This window comes from Phragmites australis, chromosome 3 (genome assembly GCF_958298935.1).
Source record: "Phragmites australis chromosome 3, lpPhrAust1.1, whole genome shotgun sequence".
Lineage (NCBI taxonomy): Eukaryota > Viridiplantae > Streptophyta > Magnoliopsida > Poales > Poaceae > Phragmites > Phragmites australis.
The window spans coordinates 9,293,959-9,319,591 of record NC_084923.1 but is presented as its reverse complement, the minus strand read 5'-3'; the positions used below and the strand labels follow the sequence as shown (position 1 = coordinate 9,319,591).

General features: G+C 43.0%; 1 protein-coding gene across 3 annotated transcripts; it reads left to right on the top strand.

The window, feature by feature from the left end:
- The first annotated feature begins 15,065 nt into the window (after positions 1–15,065).
- On the top strand, positions 15,066–17,064 carry LOC133911996 (protein Barley B recombinant-like). 3 transcript variants are annotated; one of them, XM_062354509.1, is made up of 2 exons: positions 15,066–15,210; positions 15,610–17,064. In XM_062354509.1, the coding sequence occupies exon 2, from the start codon at positions 15,720–15,722 to the stop codon at positions 16,737–16,739; it is 1,020 nt and encodes a 339-aa protein (XP_062210493.1). In that variant the 5' UTR covers positions 15,066–15,210; positions 15,610–15,719; the 3' UTR covers positions 16,740–17,064. The 3 variants fall into 3 exon arrangements, with proteins under 3 accessions (XP_062210493.1, XP_062210494.1, XP_062210495.1); XM_062354510.1 differs by having other exon boundaries at positions 15,066–15,318; XM_062354511.1 differs by lacking the exon at positions 15,066–15,210 and adding an exon at positions 15,328–15,520.
- Positions 17,065–25,633: the final 8,569 nt, after the last annotated feature.

The following is a 25,633-nucleotide window of genomic DNA, read 5'->3' as shown; positions in this document are numbered from 1 at the left end:
CCTTTCGGTATTAAAATGTGCAAGAAAGCAAGTTTTACTATTTCTGCTCCTACTTGCCCACCCTGAAAGTTTACAGTACTTTGCATTTAGCTTATGTTGTATTTTTCTTGTTAAGTGCTAGTTGGCATGTAGTAATTTTATTCAGAAAGAGTATTGATTATGTATTAATACAAGTACAGTTTGTGCATGACATCCTTTATGGCATCTGATAGCTTGGTTACGGGTATTAGGATAAAGAGGCTATCCCTGAGCCCAGGACCATATCTTTGTTATGTGATAATGTGCCACAAACAGTGGGGGCAGTCTTTTGTTATCACCAATTCACCATTAGCATATGTAGATGAGGAAGTGTGTTTTGGAAACTTTTTACAATAACTTTTGAAGTGTTGGAATCTGGTTAAGAAGCTTGCCAAGAAGATTGACTAGCAAAGCAGGTTTTCAACGGTATGATAAAATAGATCCTAAGTCATGGTGTGATGTTTGGAAACTTGAGCTTAGTCTGGGGCGTGCGCTGGTAATTATTTGTCTATGCCTAATAAATAGGGTCAGTTTTAGTTGCAATATTTATGATTTGATTACCAAGTTTGTTGAAATAGATATTTGGGTGCAGCAGAACTAAAAATCTTCTGATTGTTTGATTTTTCCAAGGCTATTTCCGGCAGGGCAAAGCAACATAAATCGTATTGTTTGCTTCCTCTGGTTAGAGTGCTGTAGTTTTTACTCTTCTTGACAAGCAAGTTGGCACAATGCATCCTTACTAAAATCTTCTCTTTTAGTTTGTAGGTTATAGGGGGTTCAATTGCATTTTGAGATGCTGGTATATATAGGATAATTTTTCACTTTCTTGCGTGATCATGTTACTAGCTAGTACAAACTTTTATAATTGTATGCACTTGTGATTGGATGTCGTTTTTTCTTAATGTATATTTTTTAGGTAGGCATGAGGATTTGTGGTGTGCATGCTGCATACAGTTATGAGTTTCAGAGTTTGTGTTTTTTTTTCAGATGCACAGAAATTCTGTTTGTGCTTATTTTTGTTGCTGGCCTCCTGATGACTGTCTCTCAAAACTGGAGCTATCAATTTGAGTTCGTTGGTTTTGCTGGTGCACCTGTGAAGATAGCAACTCTTTTGGGTTTTTTTTTTAACCAAGAAGATGGCAACTCTGCTTTGCAGTGGTAGCTTGTGTGGTCTGTTGCTTTCTGTTACTCTTCTTGCTGGGGCAAATGCTGCTTGCATGTGCATTCTTGAGTTTGAACCCATTGTATTCAGATTTCAGAGAAAGTCCCATCATAAAGCTCTCGAAAGAGAAGCAGTGAAGTGTGTACTGCGTGCCCTTTTTCGCAGCACGGGCATTGAACTCTTTTTGGCAGCTCCTAGTTTTTGCGATCCTGTGGCGCTAGGGTGATAGGGCCCACGAGATTTGGCTGCCGTTTGGTCTTCTACCAAATAATGACCCGTGGGTTATAACACGTTGTCCCAGATGTGATGTTTATAACTTTAGCTAGAATTGGTAAGGCTGAAATTCAAACTAACAGTTTTTCTTCCACGTTTTGGCATGACTTAGTAAGCTGTAATCCAAACATCATTTTTTTTTTCGCTCGTATTTTGGTACTGCTCATATTTTAGTATTGCCAAACTTTGGCATGACTCCCATAGGCACAAACCAAACAGGCCGGTAGCTCCGGCATCATCTGTTCTAGAACTAAACAAATTGCCCGGTTTGCATATGTTTGTACACACTAGTTCAATGCACGTGTTTTGCACTCACGCGAGGTGTGGCGTAGGCAGGAGCACATGGGCCCACGCGTGAGTGCGCTAACGCGTGGTGCGGCAGCGCATGAGCAAGAGCGTGTGGGATCTATGGAAGGGTAGACTATGGAAAGAAAGCACCGTGTACTAAGTATTAGAGATATTACTATCATAATGTAATAAACACATGTTATATGGGTGCACTTTAGAGAGCTAAGATGTCCGTGTCTATCCGTACAACACGTTTACTCTTCAAATTTTGTTCATACCTAAGTGATTTAGCTAGCGTTTGATTTAGAATTAAATTTTAGTTGTGTCTGAAATTTTTTAGTTGTGTCTGTCTGCCGTCAACAGGCAACCTAGGCGAGTTCCGAACGGTCCATTTGGCCACCCTATGTCATTGTGCTTGGCCTACCTCACATCCTCGGATGCAGCGCCCCACATACACTTCATACTTGCCTACACTGCACACATAGCCAGTGTCACTGCCTTGCAAACCAACACATAGTCAGTGCCACCGCCTCAAGGACGCCACCTGCTCGGGCTAGAACCGTCGCGTCGCACTCGTCTCTTGAAGGCTCAGAGGATGTCACTGTGCCCAGCAACTCCCTGGCCCCTCCAAACAAAATGTCACTGTGCTCATATTACACCACTCATAGTTAAATTTAGGCTCATGAAGGCTGGGAGATGCAAGGCTGTTTGGCACACATTTTTTCTAAGGATGTGGCTGCCTTAGAATCTATTAACAGAAGAAGCATGCAGTTTGGTAGTTCTGTTTTTTATATGACTGATTATCTATTCTAAGTACAAAAGACTAGAATGCTCTTGAGAAGTATGATCATCGAATAAATCTTCAATCACCAGACAACAGACCAACGGTAGTATCTGTTCGATTCACGAAACATGACCAGAAATACACCAACCATCATATGTGTTTCAGGATAGCATCTCAGATCATAAAGCATCATATTAGCAAGCATGAACCAACATGTTTCCATTTTTATATCTTTCATCCATTCATCTCTGGGCACAAGCACAAGCACATCACAGACTAACCATGAGGCAGCATGATTAGTAGAGCACTGGGAGTAGAGAGGGGTTGTACCTGAGGTGGAAAGGCCGACACCAGAGTTGCGACGGTGGTTAGCACCATGCCCTCTCATAGTGGTGGCATGCTCAGCGTCAGCGAAGCCCAGGGAGCTAGGGTTGAAACCCAAGCCACAACAACAACAAGCTCAGCGTTGGTGAAGCCTGGGGAGGTAGGGTTGAAACCTAAGCCTCCATGCATCAAATTAGGGAGGAGCACCAAGGAGGAGGTGAAATTGAGGGTGCCAGGACCCCATCTCTAATTCTAGCAGAAAGTCAATGAGCGGTGGCGGTAGGCGTCAATGACCAGCGAGTGCCTTGGAGAGGACAGTCACGGCGCGGGAGCCCATGCAGGCGGCCCACTCGACCAGGAAGAGGTCAAGGATGCTACCTTTACGACCGTTGTCGCTGCCGTACGAGTGCGGGAGCGAGGGCAGGGGAAGCTTACCTCCGGGGCTAGACGGGGATGAGGAGGCAGACAACAACGAGAAGGAGAGGTTCGTGGTGGGGGTGACGTGGTGAGGGGCGATGTGCGATGTTAGAATATAGAAAAATTCACTCCAATTTAAAATTTTCCTAATTATTTAAAATAACAAAAAATGAAGGAAATATATATTTGAATATATATATATATATTGTATATATAATCAAATATATTATTTGGCTAAGTATTCCAATGAGCACCAAATTAAATTCTAAATCGATCCTGCAATAAATTGAATCATATGCATTTGGTTTAATTGTTCTCGTGGTTCTTTGAGTGGAGATTTGAATTTGAATTCTCTCAAATTCAAATATATTCTTAGATTCTTTTCAGCTCAAACCCAAATTGAATTCAAATCATCTTCCAAATCTCATAGCTTCACATTCAATTTCCAATTCAAATACTCTTAATTGAATTTACACCAAACCCATATCTTTTTTTTCAAAACCAAATTCAAATTATCAATTTGAATTTACAACATTTAATTCCAAATCTTTTTCTTCTCTCCCCAGCCTCTCTCCCTCCCTTTCTTCCTACGCATCCCAAACACACACCATCTCGGCCCAGCCTCCCTCTCCCTTTCCCCTGATTGTGTGGGCCACCACAACCTCATCCCAGCCCAGTGGAGCGCTTAGCAAGCCGACCCGACACGTGCACGCACGCATGCGCTAGCACAGCCCGGCCGCTCGCTCTCTCTCCCACCACCACACGGGCCCGCCTCCTAGCTCCTACTCGCTCCTCCTATGTGACGCCATCGCGCTATCCGTCGACGACTTTCTCACACACACACACTCTCTCTCCTCCCTCTATCTGCTCTCTCATGCACTGCCTGAGGCCCCTTGACATGATGACTCCGCCCGTCGCACACGTTGGATGATGTAGAACCACCGCTACCGCACAAAACCAGGTAGGCGCCACAACCAAGAAGTCGTGCCGCACCTTCTTGTTTCCGCCACCTCTCCGTTTATCCCGCTCTCGCTATAAAAATCGGCAGATTGGCCTCGTATTTCCCCTTTCTACCCATCTGCATCGTCGTCGCTGCTACCTTGTTGTCATCGTCTCTCTTCCGCTGAGTAGCTAAGAAGACTAGGAGCTCGCCGCCTTCCCCATGCCACTCTTACTTATCCATGAGCCCAACGAAAGTGCACCCGAGCCTAAGGCTAAGCAGTTGCCACCGCCACCGCCGAAACATCGCATCACCGGTCGCCGCCTTGCCTTTCACCGTTTCCGAGCTCAGTGAGCTTCTCCTTCCTTCACGTGGCAGTGTGTAGCCACGAGTTTTCTCCTCTCTGTGTGGGCCGAATGTCGTGCCAAGTATCCTAGGAGCACTAGGCTCCTCCCCCTTGCAGGCAATCCATGCTAGAATAGGAGAAGCACCACTCGGTCCTACTCCGTTGCCGTCCTCATCTCCGACAGTCGCCCAATGATGATAAGCGCAAGAATGGGTGCCCTGTCGTGCGTAGATGCTCATCCTGCACTTCTCGTCATGAACCCTCGATGGAGTCCCATCACCGGTGAACTTCCTGGTGAGGTACCGCCGGTTATTTCCCTGCTTCTTCCTAGCCAACCTCTAGCCACGCTGGTGTGACTCGACCAAGAAGGCCACAGCTCGGCCGCCAATAGGTCGGCCTTCTGGCATAAACCCAATGGGCCGAGGCCATTTTCTTGTTGGTTGGCATTCACCCTCTGCCCAATAGCCCAACGGCCTCTAGCCATCATTCCACAGTGGAACAACCTCTAGACGGGCTTGGGCCTGGGCCTAAGCCCAAGCATGAGCCCAAGTCCATCCCAGCCTAAGCCAGTGGGACTCACATGCACTATGCAGTGAGACCACATGCACTGTACGGTGAACCCCACTCAAATATTGTACAGTGAACCCCACAACACTAAAGTGAGTCCCACCTATAGGCCCCACTATGAATAGTGTCATTTCATAAATTTTGGATTTAATTTTAGATTAAATCTTTCATGAGTCATAACTTCTCCGTTTCGACTGTGATTCTGACGATTCTTTCACCAAAATTCATATAAAGTAGAGATATACCCTTCTATCACAGTGTGGTATCCATTAAGGCTCATTTGATATTTTATTAGGAGTTAATTGATTCTTCCCTAGTATAGGCTGTTGATTGATCGTAATCACGTATCGTAGAACTGGAGGATTTTCACATAGAACCCAGAGAATCCGGACTTCAACCAAGGTTTAGAAGAAGATTTCAGAGAAGACAAGTCCTATCCCCTTAATCATTCTGCGCCTATGTTTTGTAATAATCTAATTGATAAACTTTAAATTTGAGTTATTATCTCATGTGCTATGTATTGCGCTATTTCAACTATTTGCAGTAGTTAAATCCTATCAAACAATTACCATGCCTTATTATCTTATCCAGAATACTATTACCCTAGGAATTAACCTGTCATTATCTACATTAACGTCAGACACCGCCGTGATATCTAGCATGCTTAGGATGGAGTGCATTCTCTTCGGAGATGTCGCTAGTGGATTACATATCAGAGATGTCGCTTTGATGTTCAATCTTTTCAACTCATATGACACGACTCTTTGATGATTGTGGAATCCTTGATGTCGTACAGGATATGATGGGTGGTGTGTAAAATAGGTGAAAACTATTTTAACGGGGGCAAGTGGAGTAGTCCTTCGGTCGAGGATGCTCTTGGGGTCTTGAGCTACCTTTGTGGTATTCATTACCAATTGAAGATACTTGCTTTAGCTGTATAAGTACTGAATTATTGCACTATTATGCTAAGCAACCCCAGTGCAACCATCCGGCTTGTATGAGTAGGACTTGACTTCTCTCCTGACTAAGCTGGACATTCTACTAGGAGGGCAGTGTGCAACGAGGACGTAAGTGACTATCTGGCCCTTTGCTTAGGTGTTTTGAGAAACTAGCAACAACTTGAAACTGGCATCGGGTACAAGGTCTCTGGTACTTAGCGTGTTTTGAAGTAGTTGTCTGGTAAGGGAACGTGATTAAAGTGTCTCGGTGTGATTTGCTCCTTCACTTTGCAACAGATGGAGATTGAGCATATTACGTAGGTACAATGTACAACCTTTGCAGAGTGTAAATCTATTTAAATAGCCACGTCTATGGTCATGGACATACAAGAAAAAGGCCATGCTTTGATTAGACTCAGGGGCATGCGTGTCTTTGACGAGTGAGTGTGTGAGCTAGATGTCCGTGTGATGAGATTGCTGGCTCAATCCGCGAGGAGCTACGTAGTACTAGTGGTACACAAATATAATGATAAGGACTGCGAAGCGAGATATAGCCCTTCTCAAAATTGAAAAACCTTAAATATACCCTGTTACCTTGTTGAGTTATTTGAAAGTTAACCATGCATAAAACCGAGGATGATCAACATGGACCTTCATTTGACCTGCTTTAAACTTTTTGGACATTTGTACTAAAATTAGAAGGAAGTAATACAATTAATACATCTATAAGTGAAAGTCTACTAAACTAATCGGCAAATTTAAGTATGTTTACTCACTCATTTAGTATGTTTGCTCTTTTGTAGATTTTTAAACACTTGGAGTCTAGATGTTGATGAATCTAAGGATATTAAATCATGCTGCTCTATTACTCTCGTACTTAAGCTTCTTTTGCACATACAAGCTACAATTCATTTCTGGTTTTTAATGGTGTTACTATCTTTTGATCTTGAACTAGCATACATTTTCTTCCAATCCATATTTGAAGATAGAAGACTTACAAAGATGTATTCTATGAGTAAAAATGGAATAAAGGCTACCTCCATTAAGTGTAATGCGGGAGGACAGAAGCAATGTTGGAGATCAGATAAAGACGGTGGTGGAGCATGGCTTTGTGGGGACGGGTTTGGATGAAATAGGATCAGTGTCACATATGTGGTATAATATTGTCAAGGTCCAACGACCATATAAAAGACAAGTGATATTGAATTCAGTTTTAATGAAAACTTAAGAGTCTAAGTATTGTCTCTAACTTTATATTTTGTTAATATAGATATTGAATGTGAATATATTTTCTTTGACACCGTGGTCTAATCTTTCATGTGAAGTAAAATCGATATCGTTTATCAAATTTAGAAATGTTTCCCCTCGTGTGTTCTCGTTGCAGCACGTTACTAGTCTCTCAAAATTCTTCTCCTTTTACCTTCTGTTTGGATGCTTCTTGACCAGTGGCGGACCCAGGATTTGACGATTGGGTATTCAATATTAAAAAAAATATTCAATCCAAAATACGAGAAGTCCATAGTAGCGTAAATTTTAAAGTATAAATTGTTCATAGTAGAGAAGTTTCAACTAATTAAAAGAAATTACAAAGCATTTAAAGAAAATTACAATTTAACTTTATGTTCCTTTATAGCTTAGAAGCGTTTAATGATGCCACTATCCTTAATTTACATAAAAAATTCACGCTCAACTGCTGATTGCCGAACTGGGCAGTCACAACATAAAGATCATAAATACCTGATGTTTGTTGCTATGTGCGCTCTTTTCAATTAGAGAAAAATGCAAAACCCCCCCAAAAGTCACTTGAATTTTAACTTTCCCCTCCAAAAATTATTTTGTTGCAAAAAAAAACCCCAAAGGTTTGATTTTGTTGCAAAAACACGTCCAAAAATTTAAAAAATTTAAAAAAATCACAAAAATTTCTAAAAAAAACTAGAGACAATTATAAGACCTTTTGTGAAATTTGTTTTCAAAAATAATATCCTTTGCATCATATTACATGGAGAGTAAGTTTGAAAAAAAAGAAAAACATGCAACTCATTTATTAATTCGAGTTAAATGCATAGTTAATTATTTACTAATCCAAAAATTATGAAACAAAATTTTTTAGTCTTCTTACATGATCCTCTATCTTGTAAAAATACATGAAATCTTGAAATAGTTACTGTAACGTGCAAGATTGAGTAAATATGTTGCAGATAGATTAATTCATAACTAATCCATAACACCCAAAATTAGTGAAACCACTTTTATTAGTTTACTAAAACAATTAGTTTACAATTTGCTGAGTGGTCTGATGGATTGAAGCAGCAAAGATATATATACGTAGTATATGTGCTATATACTCAATTTTTTTGCAAAAAAGTTGGGTATTCAATTGAATACCCATGCATCATGATGGGTCCACCCATGTTCTTGACTGCTTGTGTGCATGTACAACAGGCGTCACTGGTTTATTATACTGCTGAGATAATCGGTGCCCTGTGGGAAGAACTGCTCACACACCGAATTCCTTTAATAATTAAAGAAAAACAAAAGCAATTTGTATTTTCATATAAAGTCTTTGAGGGGGAGATTATTGACGAACAGCTCACAAAAGTTCTGGAGGGAGCGTGACGACCCGTGTCTTTGGATACCGCTCTTGGTCAGCATGTTTAGCTTGTGTGTGTTTATCCATCAAGGATTTGGATCTCTTAACATCGACATCCTGATGCGTAAATCTAACCTCATACATCAACGACAACGTGCGACATAAGGGGATCAACGTCCATCCATCACTGATAGCTTACTTCTGTCTTCAGCACAAGTTCTTTTTACCTGAACGGTAGCTACAGATTCACAGCAATAGATCAGAATCCTACTCTATTTTACTACTCTCTCGTCTCTAATTAAATAAAAGGAGCCTGCAATATCAGGAATCAAAAATATTACGTAAACATCCTTCAATTCCAACGGGAGGGAAATTTTTATGAATGACATGCGGACGTATGACTTGTAAGCATATTTACTTGCGATTTGTATTAAAGAAGTAAATGAAAAAAAACATAAGATAAATAAAATTTTAATAGATAATAAGTAGTAGTGAAAAAATGAAGTACCAACATAAATCACACCTAGGCAATAGTATATGGAGTTGCGTTCGCAAGCCCAACGCTCGGTGTTGTCGCTGCGTTGGATTTGCATCCGTTTCCCTGTTTCGGGAAGCCGTTTTGGAAGCATTGCGTCTGGGTCGCAGCCATGCGAAGGACCAGGAAAGATCAGACAAAACATGCCAGCAGCAGCAGCAGCAGCATCAAAAGGCGGTCCAACTTTGGCACGCTGGTCCGACACCTCTCCGCTGTTCAGCGATTGCGACTCGGGCCGTTCCCATGATGGGCGCTGCTGGAAACTTTTTGTTTTTTTGGAACCGCTGCTGGCAACTTTAAGCAAAACAAGATGCGGAATGTATGAATACGTAAATGCAAAATCTAGAAATATATATACCACGAAAGAAAAGAGGACAGACGTTTGGAGGTAAATGGGCAAAGTGCGGTTGTGAACTGGGGCTAAACAGATTAGGAGTATTTTACATCACGCTAGACCTGAGCAAAACAGGCTCGGTCTGGCCCAAGTCCAAAGCACGGCTTGAGCCCACCCTGAAAAAAGAACAGGTCCACAGACCTTGTTGGGTTGGACCTGGGTTGAAAAAATCTAACCAGCCCCAAACATTACTTTAAATTATTTTTACAAACAAAATATGATTTGCACGCCCAATTTGGATCCTTCTTTCGCTGGTGCAATGGGCATTGGGCGGGCCTAGGCATATATTATAGACTCAAAAATGGGCTTTTGCAGGCCCGCCCGAGCATAGAGGTGGTCAAAGGGTTTGTCCGAATAAAGTACGATAAGTGCCAATTCACCTAAATGACTTAAGCTTGGAGGAAAAGTGGAGATGGATATAACACCATAAGTCTTCAGGAACATCTTCCCCTTATAGCTTGGTGGCTAAGTATCTGTATTTATACTGATATTCAAAATGTAAATGTATAAACATGCTCATATAAGACTTATAGAGATACAAGTTCTTTACTGTACCATGGGGCATAGGGACATCCTTGTAATTCATTGTTACGGCTGGTGAGGTGGTTGTTCTAGTGGCCAGTGCATGTTAGGTAGCCACCACTTAACCGATATTAAATGCCGATCACTACGTTGGAAGTGGGGGGAGACTTGCAAGCCCCCTTTGGTTGATCTTTCTAAATGCCCGATGGCTCCGAGGGTCTAGAGGGCCTCGAAGGCATGACCTACGGGACCCATCCAGATCCATGGAGTCCTAGAGGGGTCTTGAGCCTGATGGTCATCGGGCCTAAACTAGTGGAGCCAAGGGGTTGGGGGTTCTTGATGGCGAACCCCTAACAACAGCTGTGAGGAACCATCTAAATGGTATTTCAATTAATCATTAGAATAATCATTTGCTTAATCACGTCCATGATGATCAGACAGAATACCATATCGGTAGTCTCGACATGTGTTTTGTGTCTAAGATCGGAACACATGTCTTTCCAACATATAGAATCACAACAAAACTTAAGAAATTGTGAATAATTAAATTATATTACAAATTCTTAAGCATTCAACTATTTATAATAATTTACAACAAAAGATTAGATAAACTATGCAGTGGAAAAGTAACACCTATCAACATCAAAAGCTAGGTGAAACAATATGCCCTTAGGCTCCACCCAAAAGCACGCTACACGAGTAGAATAGCACTACTCTTGCTCACTGTCAACATATACGGACATGAAATAGCCGGTATCTAACCTTTCCTCACTTGCAAACCTGAAACAGTAGCGTGAGTATGAAGATACTCGCAAGACTTGATTCATATTAGGTACATATAATAACTGGACTCTAAATATTATGCAATTGAGCCATTAGCAAGGAGTATGCTATAAGGTTAAGTAAATTCATATGCGTAAGCACTCTTAACACCTAGGTGTGAGCACCTAGACTTAAACACATACATCTTTCTACCTTGTAACCAACAACAGGAACATAAAGATAACTGGAACCATAATAGTCATAGCTGTGAATATAACCATCTCAACCACGACCCAACATACCCTACATTCCCAAAGTTGGAACTCTACGACTGCTGCAAATGAACAGAACGCATGCTCATGACCGAAAGCGCGGTAATTCAAATTATTTTTACACCCTGCAGGGGTACTCCTGGACCCACATGACACAGGACCACCGCCCACAAAACCCGTCAATTGCGAGTGATGATTCACGTAACAACCGTTCGCATATCCACCTCGAACCTTTGTTCCCATGTCGAGTAATGTGGACAGCCGAATATCGACAGAGACGGCTTCCGAAATACTTCCCTAAGCTCATCCCCGTCGTCTTCTCCCCAAAGAAGCTTCCCACGTCTTTTTCACCTCTAGGTCGGTCGGAGCATTCCAAAACCGATATCCACGGTGCTTCCCTGGAGCCGGCTAACTGTCAAAAAAGCTTCCCCACACCAAGGTGAACCTCCCTAACCATTTTCCCCTTGTTTTCTCTGAGTTTCCCTCAATCCCTATAGCCTTAGTACCGAGGTTCACCTAGCCATGGACGTCGATCTATGGACCCCAAACTTTTGGCCCCATGAATGTCGCTTAAACCACCTAAAATACACTCTCCTAGTCTTGTAGAGTATGTTGGAATCACCATTTGCTGAAAGCATCGTCGGAGCCTTCGCCAACGACCTAGCCGAGGTGTCGCTGGCCAAGCATAGTGGTTTGACCGCCAGCTGGGTCGGTCTGACTATCAGGATGTGATTTGGTCGGTTAGACTCCATTCAGACTTTATAGTCAGGAATCATGCCGCCACTTGGCCAGTCTAACTACCAGATCTAGCGGTCTGACCACCATGGGTGTGGTCTGACCTTTAGGGTTACTTAGTACCGAATTTCTCTGTCCAACCTTCATGGTCCAGTCACCACATCCCACGGTCGAACCACCAGCCACTTAAAACACAGTGGACTTAGTTTATCCCATGTGATGTTTAGAGCCTTTCTAGCCCAATCATTTCAAATGTTCTTTTACAAAGTTTTCATAATCATGCATCATAAATATTACTTTATGGCATTTCATCGTGCTTATTGCGATACATTTTCTCTCTCTTTTAGTGATTGACGAACAGAAGAGTGAAGGGTTTTCTTGAGAAGAAAGTTATGGTTGATCTTAATTGTGAAGCAAATCACCAAGGCAAGCGTCAATGCATATTTCTCCTATATTTTAGTAAATTATTGGTCAACTTGTTAGATATTGCTATGTGTCGTATTTGCATGTTTAGCTAGTTGATGTCAGGAATTGTGTAGAACACATCTTGTTGCATGTGTTCCTATCGTGGTATATTGTTGATCTTTATCCTTGTAACCTATGGATAACCATGTTAATGTCTAACTTAAAATTTATACAAAATATTTAACAATGCATAGGTAACTAGTAGAAGTCGAGCCATAGAACATTCCATCGTTTGCAAGCTAAAGGCTTAATTACTTTCATAATGATAATGATGTTGGGATGATGAGTTGTGAGAAGGAGATGAGATGTGGATGGTGTTAGGGGCATGTCAAAGAGAGGAACTGGGATGCCATAGACCACTTGCATTGTTTAAGCACCGTTCGTTAGTGTTGTTGACATAATCACTTTTCTGTACTACCATATATACGAATAGGGTATTGATGAGCCAAGTATCGTAAGTCATCATGTTTATTTGATTCATGCACCCGTGATGTGAGCGAGAGAGATTATAAGTGGCACCTGAGGTTGCTCCGAGAGTAGACCTAGGTGGCCTCCACATACTCGGGCATGGGATAAAAGGTTCAAGGTGGGTACGTGAATGGTTATCACATGAATTATCGCTTGCAACTGATAGGTTGTATGAAGGGTGGTCTCATGTCGTGTGGGTAAAGATATGCACCCATGCAGGGTGTAAAATCAATTCGAGTTGCCGTATTTTCGGTTATTAGCAAGCTTAATGTTCATTAGATGTCACCGTAGAGTTTCATTTGGTATTGATGGCATGGAGGTTATATGTGGGATGAGTTGAGATGATATTTTTTGTTCTATGTTGAGATAATCATATTCACAAGCGGTATATAGTTATGTTCTTATGGTCATGATAGGATAGTCTAAGTGTTAAGTTATGTTATATGCTACTATATTTAAGTTGTAAGTTAAATTGCCTTTCACATAATTCATTTTAACCTTGTGGCCTACTTCTTGCTAATTCATCCAAATACATTATATTTAGAGTCGGAAATATAAATACAAGTAAGACTTGTAAGTACATTTGTACTCACCGTACTTAATTGATTGTTTTACAGAAAAAGTTTAGAAGCTGACTACTTGTGCCCCATCGAGAACCGTATGGTGATGAGTAATTACTATACTACTACTAACCCTGGTCGGTTACATTGTGGGCAAATGACATCACCGGTTCATTTTCTTTAGATGTTATTCCACTGTGATTTTTGTATAATTACACTAAATGATACTTGTATTTTATTTAATTTATCAACATGTAATAATTTGAGCTTTTGTATAATCATGATGTTATGATGTACATATTGGTAGAGATATGTGTGGATAATAGCTCTTATGAGAATTATCAAAACACATATATCGGGACTGCCGGGATTGGATTCGTTTTAATCATTTAGTGGCTACGATTGTTGTTATGAGATGTGAGTTAGCACGTGACGCGTCGAGAGATGGACGTGTGCTACCTCTCTCTTATTAAACGATCGCCCAATTTAATTAATTCAAATATAATTTGGACGGATCCTCACGATCTGGATCTCATCCAGGGCCTCCTAGAGTTTCTCGATGGACTGCATGAGGGGCACCATTGATGTGCTCGCCACCCTCCTCAGTGTTGTTAGTCCTCGCCTTCTTGCCCTTATCCTCCACCATCAACACCACAAGGAAGTGAATGGTGAAACCCAAATCACTTAGGGAGCGAGAGATCACACAATGCCAAAAGAGGTAGAGAAAAATCCCAACTCAATTAGGAAGTGAAGCAACTCACCCTCTCGATCTCATCCTGGATCTCTTGGAGGATCTCGATGGAGTGTAGGATGACGCCATCGATGTGCACACCCCTCCCCGGCTTTCGTGCATGCCAAGCCGAGGCTAATCCGCCGCGAGTGGCCATCAAGCCGCAGCCCTAGGAGAGCGCCAAGCGTTGCGGGCATAGAGCCGTTGAGCTAGTTGTAGGCGAGATCCACCGTCTAGAGCGCGACACAGGTGAGCGCTTTGGGGATCTCTCCTAGAGATGGTTGCTGGAGAGGTCGAGCATGACGAGGTGTCACAGTGACTAGATCGCGAGCGGGAGACGGCCCAAGAGGGCGTGAGAGGGGAGCGCGAGCACATGAAAGCCCCGTAGTGCCACGACGGTTAGGATAGTGTGCCCTCGAGCGAACGCCCGAGCATAGAGGAGATATTCAGCGCCACCACCTCGTCATCCGCGCCACATGACACGCCGGGCCAGTGATAGTGATTCGTTGAGTCCGAGGTTTGGTTACGTAGCGAGTCACGCACAATATACTCGAGTTGGGAGTGATTGTCCACTCCTTCTCCATCCGCAACGTGTAGCGGTGTTCCAGTCACTGAGCACGTCGCACTCCACCACGACGACGACGATGGAAGGAGGAAGGAGACGTGCGGGATGGAAGGTAGAATGAGACGTTTGTGGAAGGCAGTTAAATGGTAATTGATATTATTTTAAAAATAAAAATATGATCTAACTTTACAAGTTGATCATTAGATCAAATCAGATTCAGATCGATATAGGAGATTGTTCAAATCAACCTAAATAGGTGAATTATATAGATAGATAAAGATTAGAGAAGCATTAAAGTTATCAACCTCAAACAGGCGCCGTGTATTCCAGATCAGCCCCTAAATTTATCTACATCTTGTTTCTGCCCCTTATATAGGAGTACCTTCTATGATGGGAATAGGGAGAAAAACAATTGGGCGAGCCTATCTTTTCCTGCCCCCTCTCTCCATCGGTTTCTTTCTCTCTCTTTCCTCTCTTCTCTCTCGCTTTCTCTTTCTTTCTCCATCACACCCACAAGGAAGTGAAAGAACCCTAGAGGCAGCAGTCCTCTTCAAGGTAAGCCCCCAAAGCTCTTGTTTTTAATTGCCCAGAGCTTGTTGCTAGTGACCGCTCCATGTTCCAAGAGAGGCCACAGAAGGAGGATGAATTTTTATTTCTTGCCATGTGGGTTTCCTTATTTTTGCTCCGGCCGTAATTACCATTTCCTTTCTCGGCCAAGCCGGCCCAAATCCGCACCTTTCCGTAGATCCCCGTCGGAAGATCCGATTTTGCCGCTTTTCAGTCTTGCAATGGAGATCTCGCTCGATCTGTGGGGCTGGTTCGGTGCGGATTTGGGCGGTGTCTCGGACGGTTCCTGAGACCTAGGGTTTGGTCAAATTTCTTGAAATTTTGAACTTTTAAGCCTATCTCTTTCAGATTCTGGTTTCTAACTTGTTTGCCTGAACGGGTGTTTAGGGATTGGCGATTGGAGGGCAATGGTGGAGATGGGCTGACCAGAGCCGCAAAGAGATTCACTTTTGCTCGTCCGGTTCCTGTAATTGGATTTATTTGTTGGAGTCGCCGAGATGGACGACGACGGCAGCCTAGGTATTCGCAATTGGGGCTTCTACGAGACGGTGAAAGGCAGTCTCGGCCTGCAGCTGATGTCGTCGGTGGCCTCCGACCGGGACACGAAGCCACTGCTCCCAAACGGCAGTACCTTCTTGCAGCACCATGGGCATCACAATGCCCCGCACCAGCAACACCCACAACATTTGCACCATCCCCGTGACTGTGGCGGTGCCTCTGGCGGCATGCCCACAGAGCCGCCATCTGTACACATGGACTTTGTGCGCAATGAAGCTTGGTTGCACCCCTCGCAGCATCAGCATCCCCGTCAACAGAAGGTCCTTCACCATCTCCCTGTTGGACCAGTTGGACATGTTGGCCATCCTGCCGTGCATCACCACCCTACTGGCTATGGGATGATGACGGACCCACATGGCGTGCACACTCTGCAGATGATGCAGCCACAGGCACAGGCACAGGCACAGGCACAGCCGCAGCCGCAGGATCCTCCTCCATCGAAGGAGGAGAGCATGCCACCACCGCTTATTGAGGACCATTCTGTGGTAAAGAATGAACCGCCAGTGAAGAAGAGGCAGCAACGTCGGCAACCTAAGTCACCAAAGCCAAAGAAGCCTAAGAAGGTTGCTGCTCCGCGGGAGGATGGGGTGCCCAATAGGCCTGCGCCCCGAGGAAGGGGACCAAGGAAGACCGTGGGCATGGTGATTAACGGTATTGATTTGGACCTTTCAAGGATAGCAACACCTGTGTGCTCATGCACTGGAGCTCCCCAGCAATGCTACAGGTGGGGTGCAGGTGGCTGGCAGTCTGCATGCTGCACCACTTCTATTTCGATATATCCACTGCCAATGAACGCGAAGCGTCGGGGCGCACGCATTGCTGGAAGGAAGATGAGCCAAGGTGCATTCAAAAAAGTGCTTGAGAAGCTAGCTGGCGAAGGCTACAACCTTGCTAATCCGATTGACTTGAAGACCTTTTGGGCCAAGCATGGCACAAACAAGTTTGTAACGATCAGGTAAAAGACATGTCATGTCGCCTTGTAGGTTCCAATGATGCAGCTTGCCCTGATTTGTTGTCTGTATGTACTCTATGTGCCAATCTGCGGAAGTTTTTAGAAGTAGCTTTGTAGCCATGTTCAGTTTCTTGGACTAAATTTACATGCCCATCTCAGAGCTTTAGATATCGACTTTATGGAAGTTGGTCTGTATCGGTTCACAAAAATTGTAGCATAATGACAACAGTCTCTAATTTAGATGGCATGAAATTTAGTGCATCCAATGTCAGTGTTCGTAAAAGCTAATGGCATTATATGGAGTTTTTCTCTTGTGAAAGACTATTGCAGCACATTTTGGACTAGGAGACAATTAATTTGCTACATGGTTACATGTTTCAAGCTTTGTTTACAAAATACTCATATTACACGTAGTGTTTATCATCTTTTCCTTATTATCCTTCTTTGTGGATTTAAGAAAGTAAATTTTTTGATTCTGCACGCCCTATTTAACGTCTAGTATTAAGATGTGCCCAGAATCAAGTCTATTATTTGTGCAACCCTACTTGCCTACCCTGAAAAGATTATAGCACGTTGCACTGAACATATGCTATCAAGTAGACTTGTGGTGTTTTTTTCTTTCTGCTGAATGAGTGCATGTGATAATGTAGTATACTAATATCAAATGCAGTTTGCTCTTTACTTCATTTATGGTGTTTTTATGTCCTGGTGACTGAATTAGAATAAAGAGGTTATCCTTGAAACCCGGACCATTTCCCCATGGGTAAATTTAGGATTTGCCACCACTCGTCCACTCGTGGTGTCATTTCAGGACTTGACACCCATTGTGTCTGACACGTCCCTTGGGCCCGCAAGTCAGGAAGAAATCGAGTAGCAAATCCTGAAGTGCTGACGTACGTAATATAACAATGTGTAATGAGCAGTGGGGCTTATCATATGTTATCACCATTAGTATCTACAGACGAGGAAAATTATTTTTAGAAACTTTCTATACCAGTATTTGAGGCTTATAAATGTGGTTTTTGGAACTTAATGAAGATTTGACTAGGTAGATGGTTTCCAACAGTATGGCAAAATAGATCTAGGTCTTGGTGTAATATTTGGAAAGTTTAGCTTAGTCTGTATTGCATGCCTGGAAATACTATTTGCCTATAGTTAACGAACAGTGTCAGCTTCAACGTGTACATGTTTTGATCCCAATTTCAGTGCATATATATGTGGGGGTGTAGCAAAACTAACATCTCATTCTTTGGTTTACTGAAGGTGATTACCTTGTGGGCAACACAACTGATGTCAAATTGCTTGCTTCCTCTGAATGTTGCATATTAGCTTTTACAAATTTTTATTCCTAGGTGGTCCTTGAAATAACTTTCTATTCTAACAGAGGTTATGGGAGCTCAAGTGCATTTTGATAAGTTGTTACTCAATAATTCTTTTTATTCCGCGTTGTCATTGAGTAGTATTTTTTTTGTGTGCTTCTGTATAGTGACTGGATCACTGTGTCTATGCCTATTCGCTTTTGGCCTCATGAGGACTGAATCTAGAGCTAGTTGACTTCAGTTGGTTTTGCCTGTCATCTATGGCTGAATCTGGCATCTGTGGAAGTCATGACTGCTTTGCAGCTGCAGCTTGTGCTAGCTTGTGTGGTTTGCCACTTCCTTCATTCTCTTAGTCTGGGCAAGTGCTTGCCTGTGCATTCATTCACGAGCCCTGATTTTTTATGTCTGCCTCATTTGAATTGAACCCATTGTTGAGAGAAGCCCCTCCCGGTTCAGCGAATTGCCTGAGCTGTATTTAGCTTGGGAAAGACAAGCACTAAGTGTTTGCTGTGTGTCCCTTCCTTTTTTTTTCCTTTTCTGCACCATGTACTATTTTTAGCAGTGCCAACTTTGCAATTGTGATTCCTGTGGTTACAATGAACTGCTCAGTTCGGCAGTTGAGTACTTGAGTTACTATTTGTTCCTGGTGTTGTTTATGCTTGGTCTCCTCAACCCAGCATTGTTCGGCTGCCTGCAGTGCACAACTATGTTATGTTCAGAACCCAATCGAAACCAAGGCCCTGTTAAGTAGCACGGCATTCTTGTCGATCCCAGAGTCGGTCCACGTTCGGCTACACGAATAGACGCATCAAGTTCTGTGGACTAGTTGGGCAGGAGACGACGAATCTGCCGGCTCGCCGGGCCGCTTGTTTGTGCAGAAAGCAGCAGGCAGACACTAGCGGAATCGGGCACACTGTGGGCGGTGCGAGAGGAAAGGTCCCCCGGAGTCGCACGGGCAAACTAAACTGAACCCATGTGATTTCCGCCGCTGCGCCGAGCCGAGCCAACCACCAACCCTCGTCGTCAGCAAACGAGGAAGCGTCCACAGGTGGTAGCTGTTAGCCGGTGAGCGAGCGGACGGGCATCGCCGATGGGCAAAACAGCGGCTCGCACGCTGAAAACAACACGCGCGAGGCCCGGTGGGCTGGCAGCGCCGGTTCCCCAGGCGAGCGGTCGGGCCGGGCGTCCGCGGCATTCTGCCTCTGCGTCCCCATGTGGGAAGGCCCAGAAGGAGATGAATGCACGGTTGCATTAGTCTTTCCATCCTGACGAGAACAGGATCTTGTGACTTTCACCTTTTGAAGTCACGATTTCATTCCAAATCAGAAAACATCACGTAACTAACCGAAAAGAGTTATATAATTAACTGAAAAACTTTAAATTAGTTATAAAACAAAAAAATATTACATAACTAATCGAAAAACGTTAAACTTCAACAAAAATAAGGTTCAATCGTAAACATCCATCGTAAATTGAACGGATCCGAGAACCACAGCATGGTCCAGGATCCTTTCTTACTTCGGTTCGTAGAGTGGGTGGACGGTCACGCCTCAAGATTGGACTACACTTGCAACCATCAGACCTCATCCGGTCACCGACCGCGGCGCTAGAATACGGGCGAAAAGGAGAGGACATGCATGACGGAGTGTGATGGAGGGGAATAGGAACCTCGTAAGTATCCTTGTCAAGAACACGTTTCGGGAACCCTCTGTTTCTTCCTCTTTTCTCTTGAAATTGCTACCAGCAGTCCCATACTACAGCACTATATGAGGTATGCCACTGTCTATACGATGTACATGCCATCTGTAGACTATTAGACATTGTTTCTTTTTTCAATAAGAGGGGTTCAACCTTCGGTTTTCATTAAAAAAAAACATATCCAAGGTTTTACAGCCAATACCAACTGATAAAAGAAACCCCTAAGGGCCTGTTTGGAAGGCTTGTAATTCTTTACCCTTATAATTGAATTACAACTGTATTTTCTTGTGCACAAGAAACCCCTGGAATTTCTCTCCACCGGAAGCTAGTGTTTGGGTTATGTGTTGCCAGTCCGGTCATCCAAACAACCTTTTTGTCTGGCAGCATGCTCTCACTAACAAGAACGCGTGTTCTGATCAATCTATTACAATCAAAAATTTGAAAATTTGCATTAATTAGCATTACAATTAATGAACTGTGAAAATTGACCAATCACATGACATGAAATTATCAACCAGCAACAACATATTTTCACAGGAGCCAACATATTTTCACAGGAACCAGCTTCTGATCAGTATATGTTCTGATCGAAGCTTCCATTAATCAGCAGCAGCATATTAATGCAAGTACCAACTTCAGACCAACTCACAACTCATTAATTTTTCAGTTACACGGCAGTTTATATTAACAACTCTAGAACATGAACAAGTCCAGAATAGGAAGACAGTAATGGATCAAAGCTTATTGATTTGGTCACAATTTGCAAACATTGAAACCAAGATAAATAAATATCACAACACACCACTAGCTCACTGGATGATATGACGAAATGAAGCTTTGCTATTCCTGTACAAATGAACATCACAGAAAAAAGATGGCATAAGTAATTCAGGAAGAAAAATATTTGGTCAGGAAGATGAAGTGATCTTCAGGGAAGGGTTTTAGGTTGTGCAGCTCACGCAACAAGGGTGGATGAAAACAAAGTCAGGAAAGATCTTTCCAATTCTGCTTGCTGGCACAAAGTCCTACCAATCAAATGTGCAAAAAATTGAAAAGAATATACAGGAACTGAACATAATTGAACAAAGTTAGCAAAATGCAATTGAGTTCAATGGACTTACATTTAGGTAATTGAGTTCCAAGCTTGTCAATTTCTTTCTTTAGCCACAAACCACGTAGCCTTGGGGCATATCCGATAAAAAGATCACGGTTCATGGCATTCTTGAAGACATCAGAAGAAGGATCTTTGTATCGTCTTGCACATCATTCATTTGATCTAACACCTCTCACCCCTGGAATTTTTCTCCACCGGAAGTTCAAATTAAAGTCGCAGGCGAGTATCACATTTTGAGATAAAGATCATTTTCTATTTTTGTATGGTGTTGCATTACTCTCGTGCATTGAGATGGGAACATGAGTTCCGTCTATTGCACCTATACAATTCTGCAAGAGAAAAGAAAGCTATTACTAAATTGAGAAATGAAAGAAGAGGGCAGAATTTCCTAGCTGCGCAACTATTTGGCATCTACCTAAAAGTATGGCCTGAAATGTTGATTAGATGAAATTTTCCAGTGAGCTTCAGTTGATGAGGCTTGACAAAGTCAATTATCGATGAAGTGATTGCATCAAAGCATGCACCAATATGCATGTGTATGATTTCTCAGCTATTCTGAAACCTATCACACAGTGCTGAGAAACTCGCGCTTCATGCAAGCATGTACATGAACATTGCAAGCTGCTCTTCAACAATAACACATCTTGTACTCCAAAAAAGATTTTTTGAACAAAGATAATCAGACAATGCTTGGAAAATACGTGGCTCCATTCGTAAATTGGTAAAGCATCGACTCCGATGGGCCGCATTAAGTTCCTAAGTATATTCTGTGCCACTAAGCTTTCATGTATGACAAGAAGTTTTGGTTCTAGTAGTAGCTACATATAGTGCCGGAAAGATATGCATCATCATATCGTCATCTTCTTCTTCCTCAGAACTGGAACCAGACGTTGTAAGGTCTTCGGTATCCATATTTACCATCACTATCCTATATAAGGCAACCTACTCAAAAAACAGTCATGAGACCCATAAGCTACTCCAATACACCAATATGATTTTAATCAAGAAGCTCCAGATCTTGGGGTCGTGGCCGACCGGCTCAGCTGGCCTCGCCGATGGCGAACGATGGAGAGCCATGGCCGGTGGAGGGTAGCACGAGGTCTAGCGCACACACGTGAGGACAGTGGGGGCACATGTGGACACCGGGGATGACCAGAAGGCGGTCAGTGGCGGTGGTCGGACTTCAGCGGCTTGGGCTTAACACACCGACGACGAACAACAATGCAAACTAGCCGAACAAGGACGCCTATAGCTACCACACGTGCTAGCAAACTTAACGGCATGGTTGTTGGCCAATGAGCACGACTACGGCTCGGCCGGCGGCGAGCACATACGGACGGTGCTGGCTCAGCTCCCGTAGAGAGCCACGCTAGCGTCTGGCTAAAGGAAAAGGAGTGCACACAAAAGGTAGAGGTGAGCAAGGTGAAGCTCACCACACAACCAGCTGGGGTAGAGGAGCCTCAGACCATCGTCGCATCGGTGATGGGTGAAGGGAGGATGCTAGAGCCGAGGAAGACAAGACCTACATGCCAAATCCAACTAGGGCTCAAGGGAATCCCGTGAGGGAAGCTCAGGGGAAGGCTATACGACTTTGCTCTGAGCTTCACTTGGCTTGGGCTCAAGGAATCTTGTCGTCGGTGCGCTAGATTTGGGCTAGTAATAGCGCTTCTATGTGCTTGGCCTCATGAGAGAGAGAGAGAGAGAGAGAGAGAGAGAGAGAGAGAGAGAGAGAGAGAGAGAGAGAGAGAGAGAGAGAAGGGGAGGGATAATGGCAGTGGTCGACGCATCTAGAACGCTGAGGCATGACCTTATTGCCGACAACGTGATGTTGGCCGGTCTCCAATGTCAATGAAAGCGGATGTCGCCCTCTCAAAGTCGCTCGGCCAAGACAGAGGAGAGAGGGGATGACGGGTGGGGCTCGATGAACAGTGGTCAAGCTGTGAAAAGATCTTCTACTCTAATTCAAAAAATGGTCTTCCTTTGTTCAAAAAATTGTGGAACAAATTTTTTTGGAATCTATAATCCTGTGCAACCCATTTTAATTGGTTTGACCTAAAAAGCCTGAGCCAAATTTGAATTAAAAATCTCCAAATTTGCAACCTTTTAAACTTGCACAGATTTTTAAGGCTCCAATTTAATTCCCAAAAATTTGGAAAAAATCATTAATATTCTTCACATGTCATGGAATAATTTCAAAAATTATTCCCAACCCTATATTCATAGAAATCTTGTGAGTTGCTTCACAAGGCACCAATTATTATTAAATTAAACATTTTTGTTTAATATTTAATTGCATTAATTACTTCCACAAAACATTAATTATGATGCTAATGATGTTCATGAACATTTAATGACATGTTTAAACATTTTGGACTATCGCAGAAACTTAAAACAAAACTGGCACATGCCAACCTTCCGCAGCCCAACAATAGCACCCTTTATCCACAACCTCCCTACACAAGCAAACTTCTGTTCATCGGCACCCACGTCTTCGCAAGGTTGGAGAAGTTGGTCGCCACTTTGCTCAGCAATTGAGCTCCCTTCAGCAACTTGTCCTCCTCACTTCTTTGCAAACCAGACCAATATTCTAAGCACGAGCACATCATAAATATGACTATAGTAGGATCAGCTACCATTCAACTTTGAAAAGAACCAATAATTCTAATTTTCCAAATAGTCGAAGTTGCTACCCCTATTATGATCAACCTTTTGTTTTCCTTATTAACATTTGCCAACCAATCACCAAGCACATCTTTGATATCATTTGGAACTATTATGCTCCAAAGACATCGGGCTAAAGGACATCAGAAGAATAAATGAGTCTCAATTAGTAAAACTACAATATAGTATTTGTATGGGTATGGATCATCTGGCCTGCAGCTATTAATTATAGATCAAAATAAAGGACACATGCTGTAGGCAGGTTCAAGCTTAAAGATATATAGGTCATGTTTGGCACAGTTGAAATTTATGAGTTTTTGTTGAAAGCTGCTTATAGCTTATGCCAAAAATTATTGACTTGTACGAGAAATTTTTAATTTCTCAGCACACCGGCTTTTAAAAAAATCACTCTCAGCTAGCTTATTAGCTTTTAGTTCATTTTATCATAAGTTCGCTTTTCAGCTTTTCAAAAACCAGCAATAAGACAGTCTGTTTGTTTCAGCTTATAGCTTCTGATAAGTATAAACCAACAATAAGTTATGCCAAATAGGATCATAATAGCCCTATATTTTGTGTGTTGCCTTGAGCTTTGTATTGTCTTGAGAACATGATTACATATAAGGTGTCTAGATCTAAATCCTAAGATATTCGACAAATTCTTCAAGCTAGTTGGGTTCTTCTCCTAGTCTTGAGAGCTTGAATCTCCTCCTGTTGAGTTGACTTCAATTGGGTTGAATTCCATTTTTCTGATAGTACCCATACCTTGGTTTATATAGTTGGATGGAGATGGGTCGTATCCTACTTAGAGTCCTTAGCACAATCGACCCGATTTGTATCTCTCGGAGCTAGGCACTCAATTCCTTTTTTTCGAGATCCTTTCTAAGTACATATAGATCTTGTATTTGGAGCAAAAGACTGTGTTATACGTATCATGGTGGCTTCTAGAATCCTCTTGCATGGAAACTAGACACTTGTACTGTACATATTACATCCTTAAAATATATTATATTTCTAGTAATATTTCAAATTATTAACTATATATTCCTTATCAGAGTCACGGTCTGTTTACTACCAAAAAACAATATTATTCACGACCTTGCCCCCTCAGATTATCTTTCGTTAGGATACTATTTCTTATAGCCAACCAAAGGAATACTTTAATTTTCAGAGGAAGTTTAACCTTCCAAATAAACTTCCTACGTGACTGTAAACTCGACATCATCTCTATCTCTCGTCATTCTCAGTTCTCACTCCTCCACGTACGCCAACTAAATCCTACGGGACCCCTCTTGGAGACTGCTGATGCCACCCAATTTCATATTCCCACTGTGTGGTTTGTGTCTAAGATTCCTTTTTACGTTTACACAAGTTAACTAAGTTCCACATGGTTTGTTTGCGCACTGTTCATAGCTTTTGCAAGAGGGGTGTTTAACTCCTCTGTTGCGCACCAGGGCGTCTCAATGATTTGGATTTGCCATGTCTGAAGATTGGGTGGCAAAGATAAGGCGATGGTACCCGGCTCCCTGAAGGAGCTGGCGGTACAAACCCAGTTTGTCCCTATCACCACCCCTGTCTCATGGCCCCGGCGCTGGCTACGTGACAAGCCCTTGATCCAAACCCTTCTCCAATTGGGTGTCACTCGTGCAGTCGTGCTGTTGGGCTCCCTCGACACTTCTTGTTTGTACACCTTTGGTCTCTCGTGCGCAATGATGCGCCGCTGTGCCGTGAGAGCGATATATATCCGCCGAACGTGAATGCAACTTGCCAAGGAAAATGGCTGGCCACATGTCAATGAACGCTCTCGTAAGTTAACACCGTGGAGCTGTGATGGGTGGCCGATGCGTGGCTATCGCGTCGTTTTCGTATGTACACGTACGTCTCTCTCTGCCTCTAGAGTCGTCATCGATAGATCGATCGAGATCGGCAGTGCATGCAATCATGTTAGATTCATGTGCAAGGCCATCGATCACCACGCGCGCAGTAGCACATCCTCTCGTGCCAACCCAATGCAGGAGGCAAGTACGCGCGCCCGCTCCTATCCGCGGAAAGCACAGTACGACGCCAAGCAAGTACCGTCGCGTCGCGATCTCTCCCGCTACACATGCACAA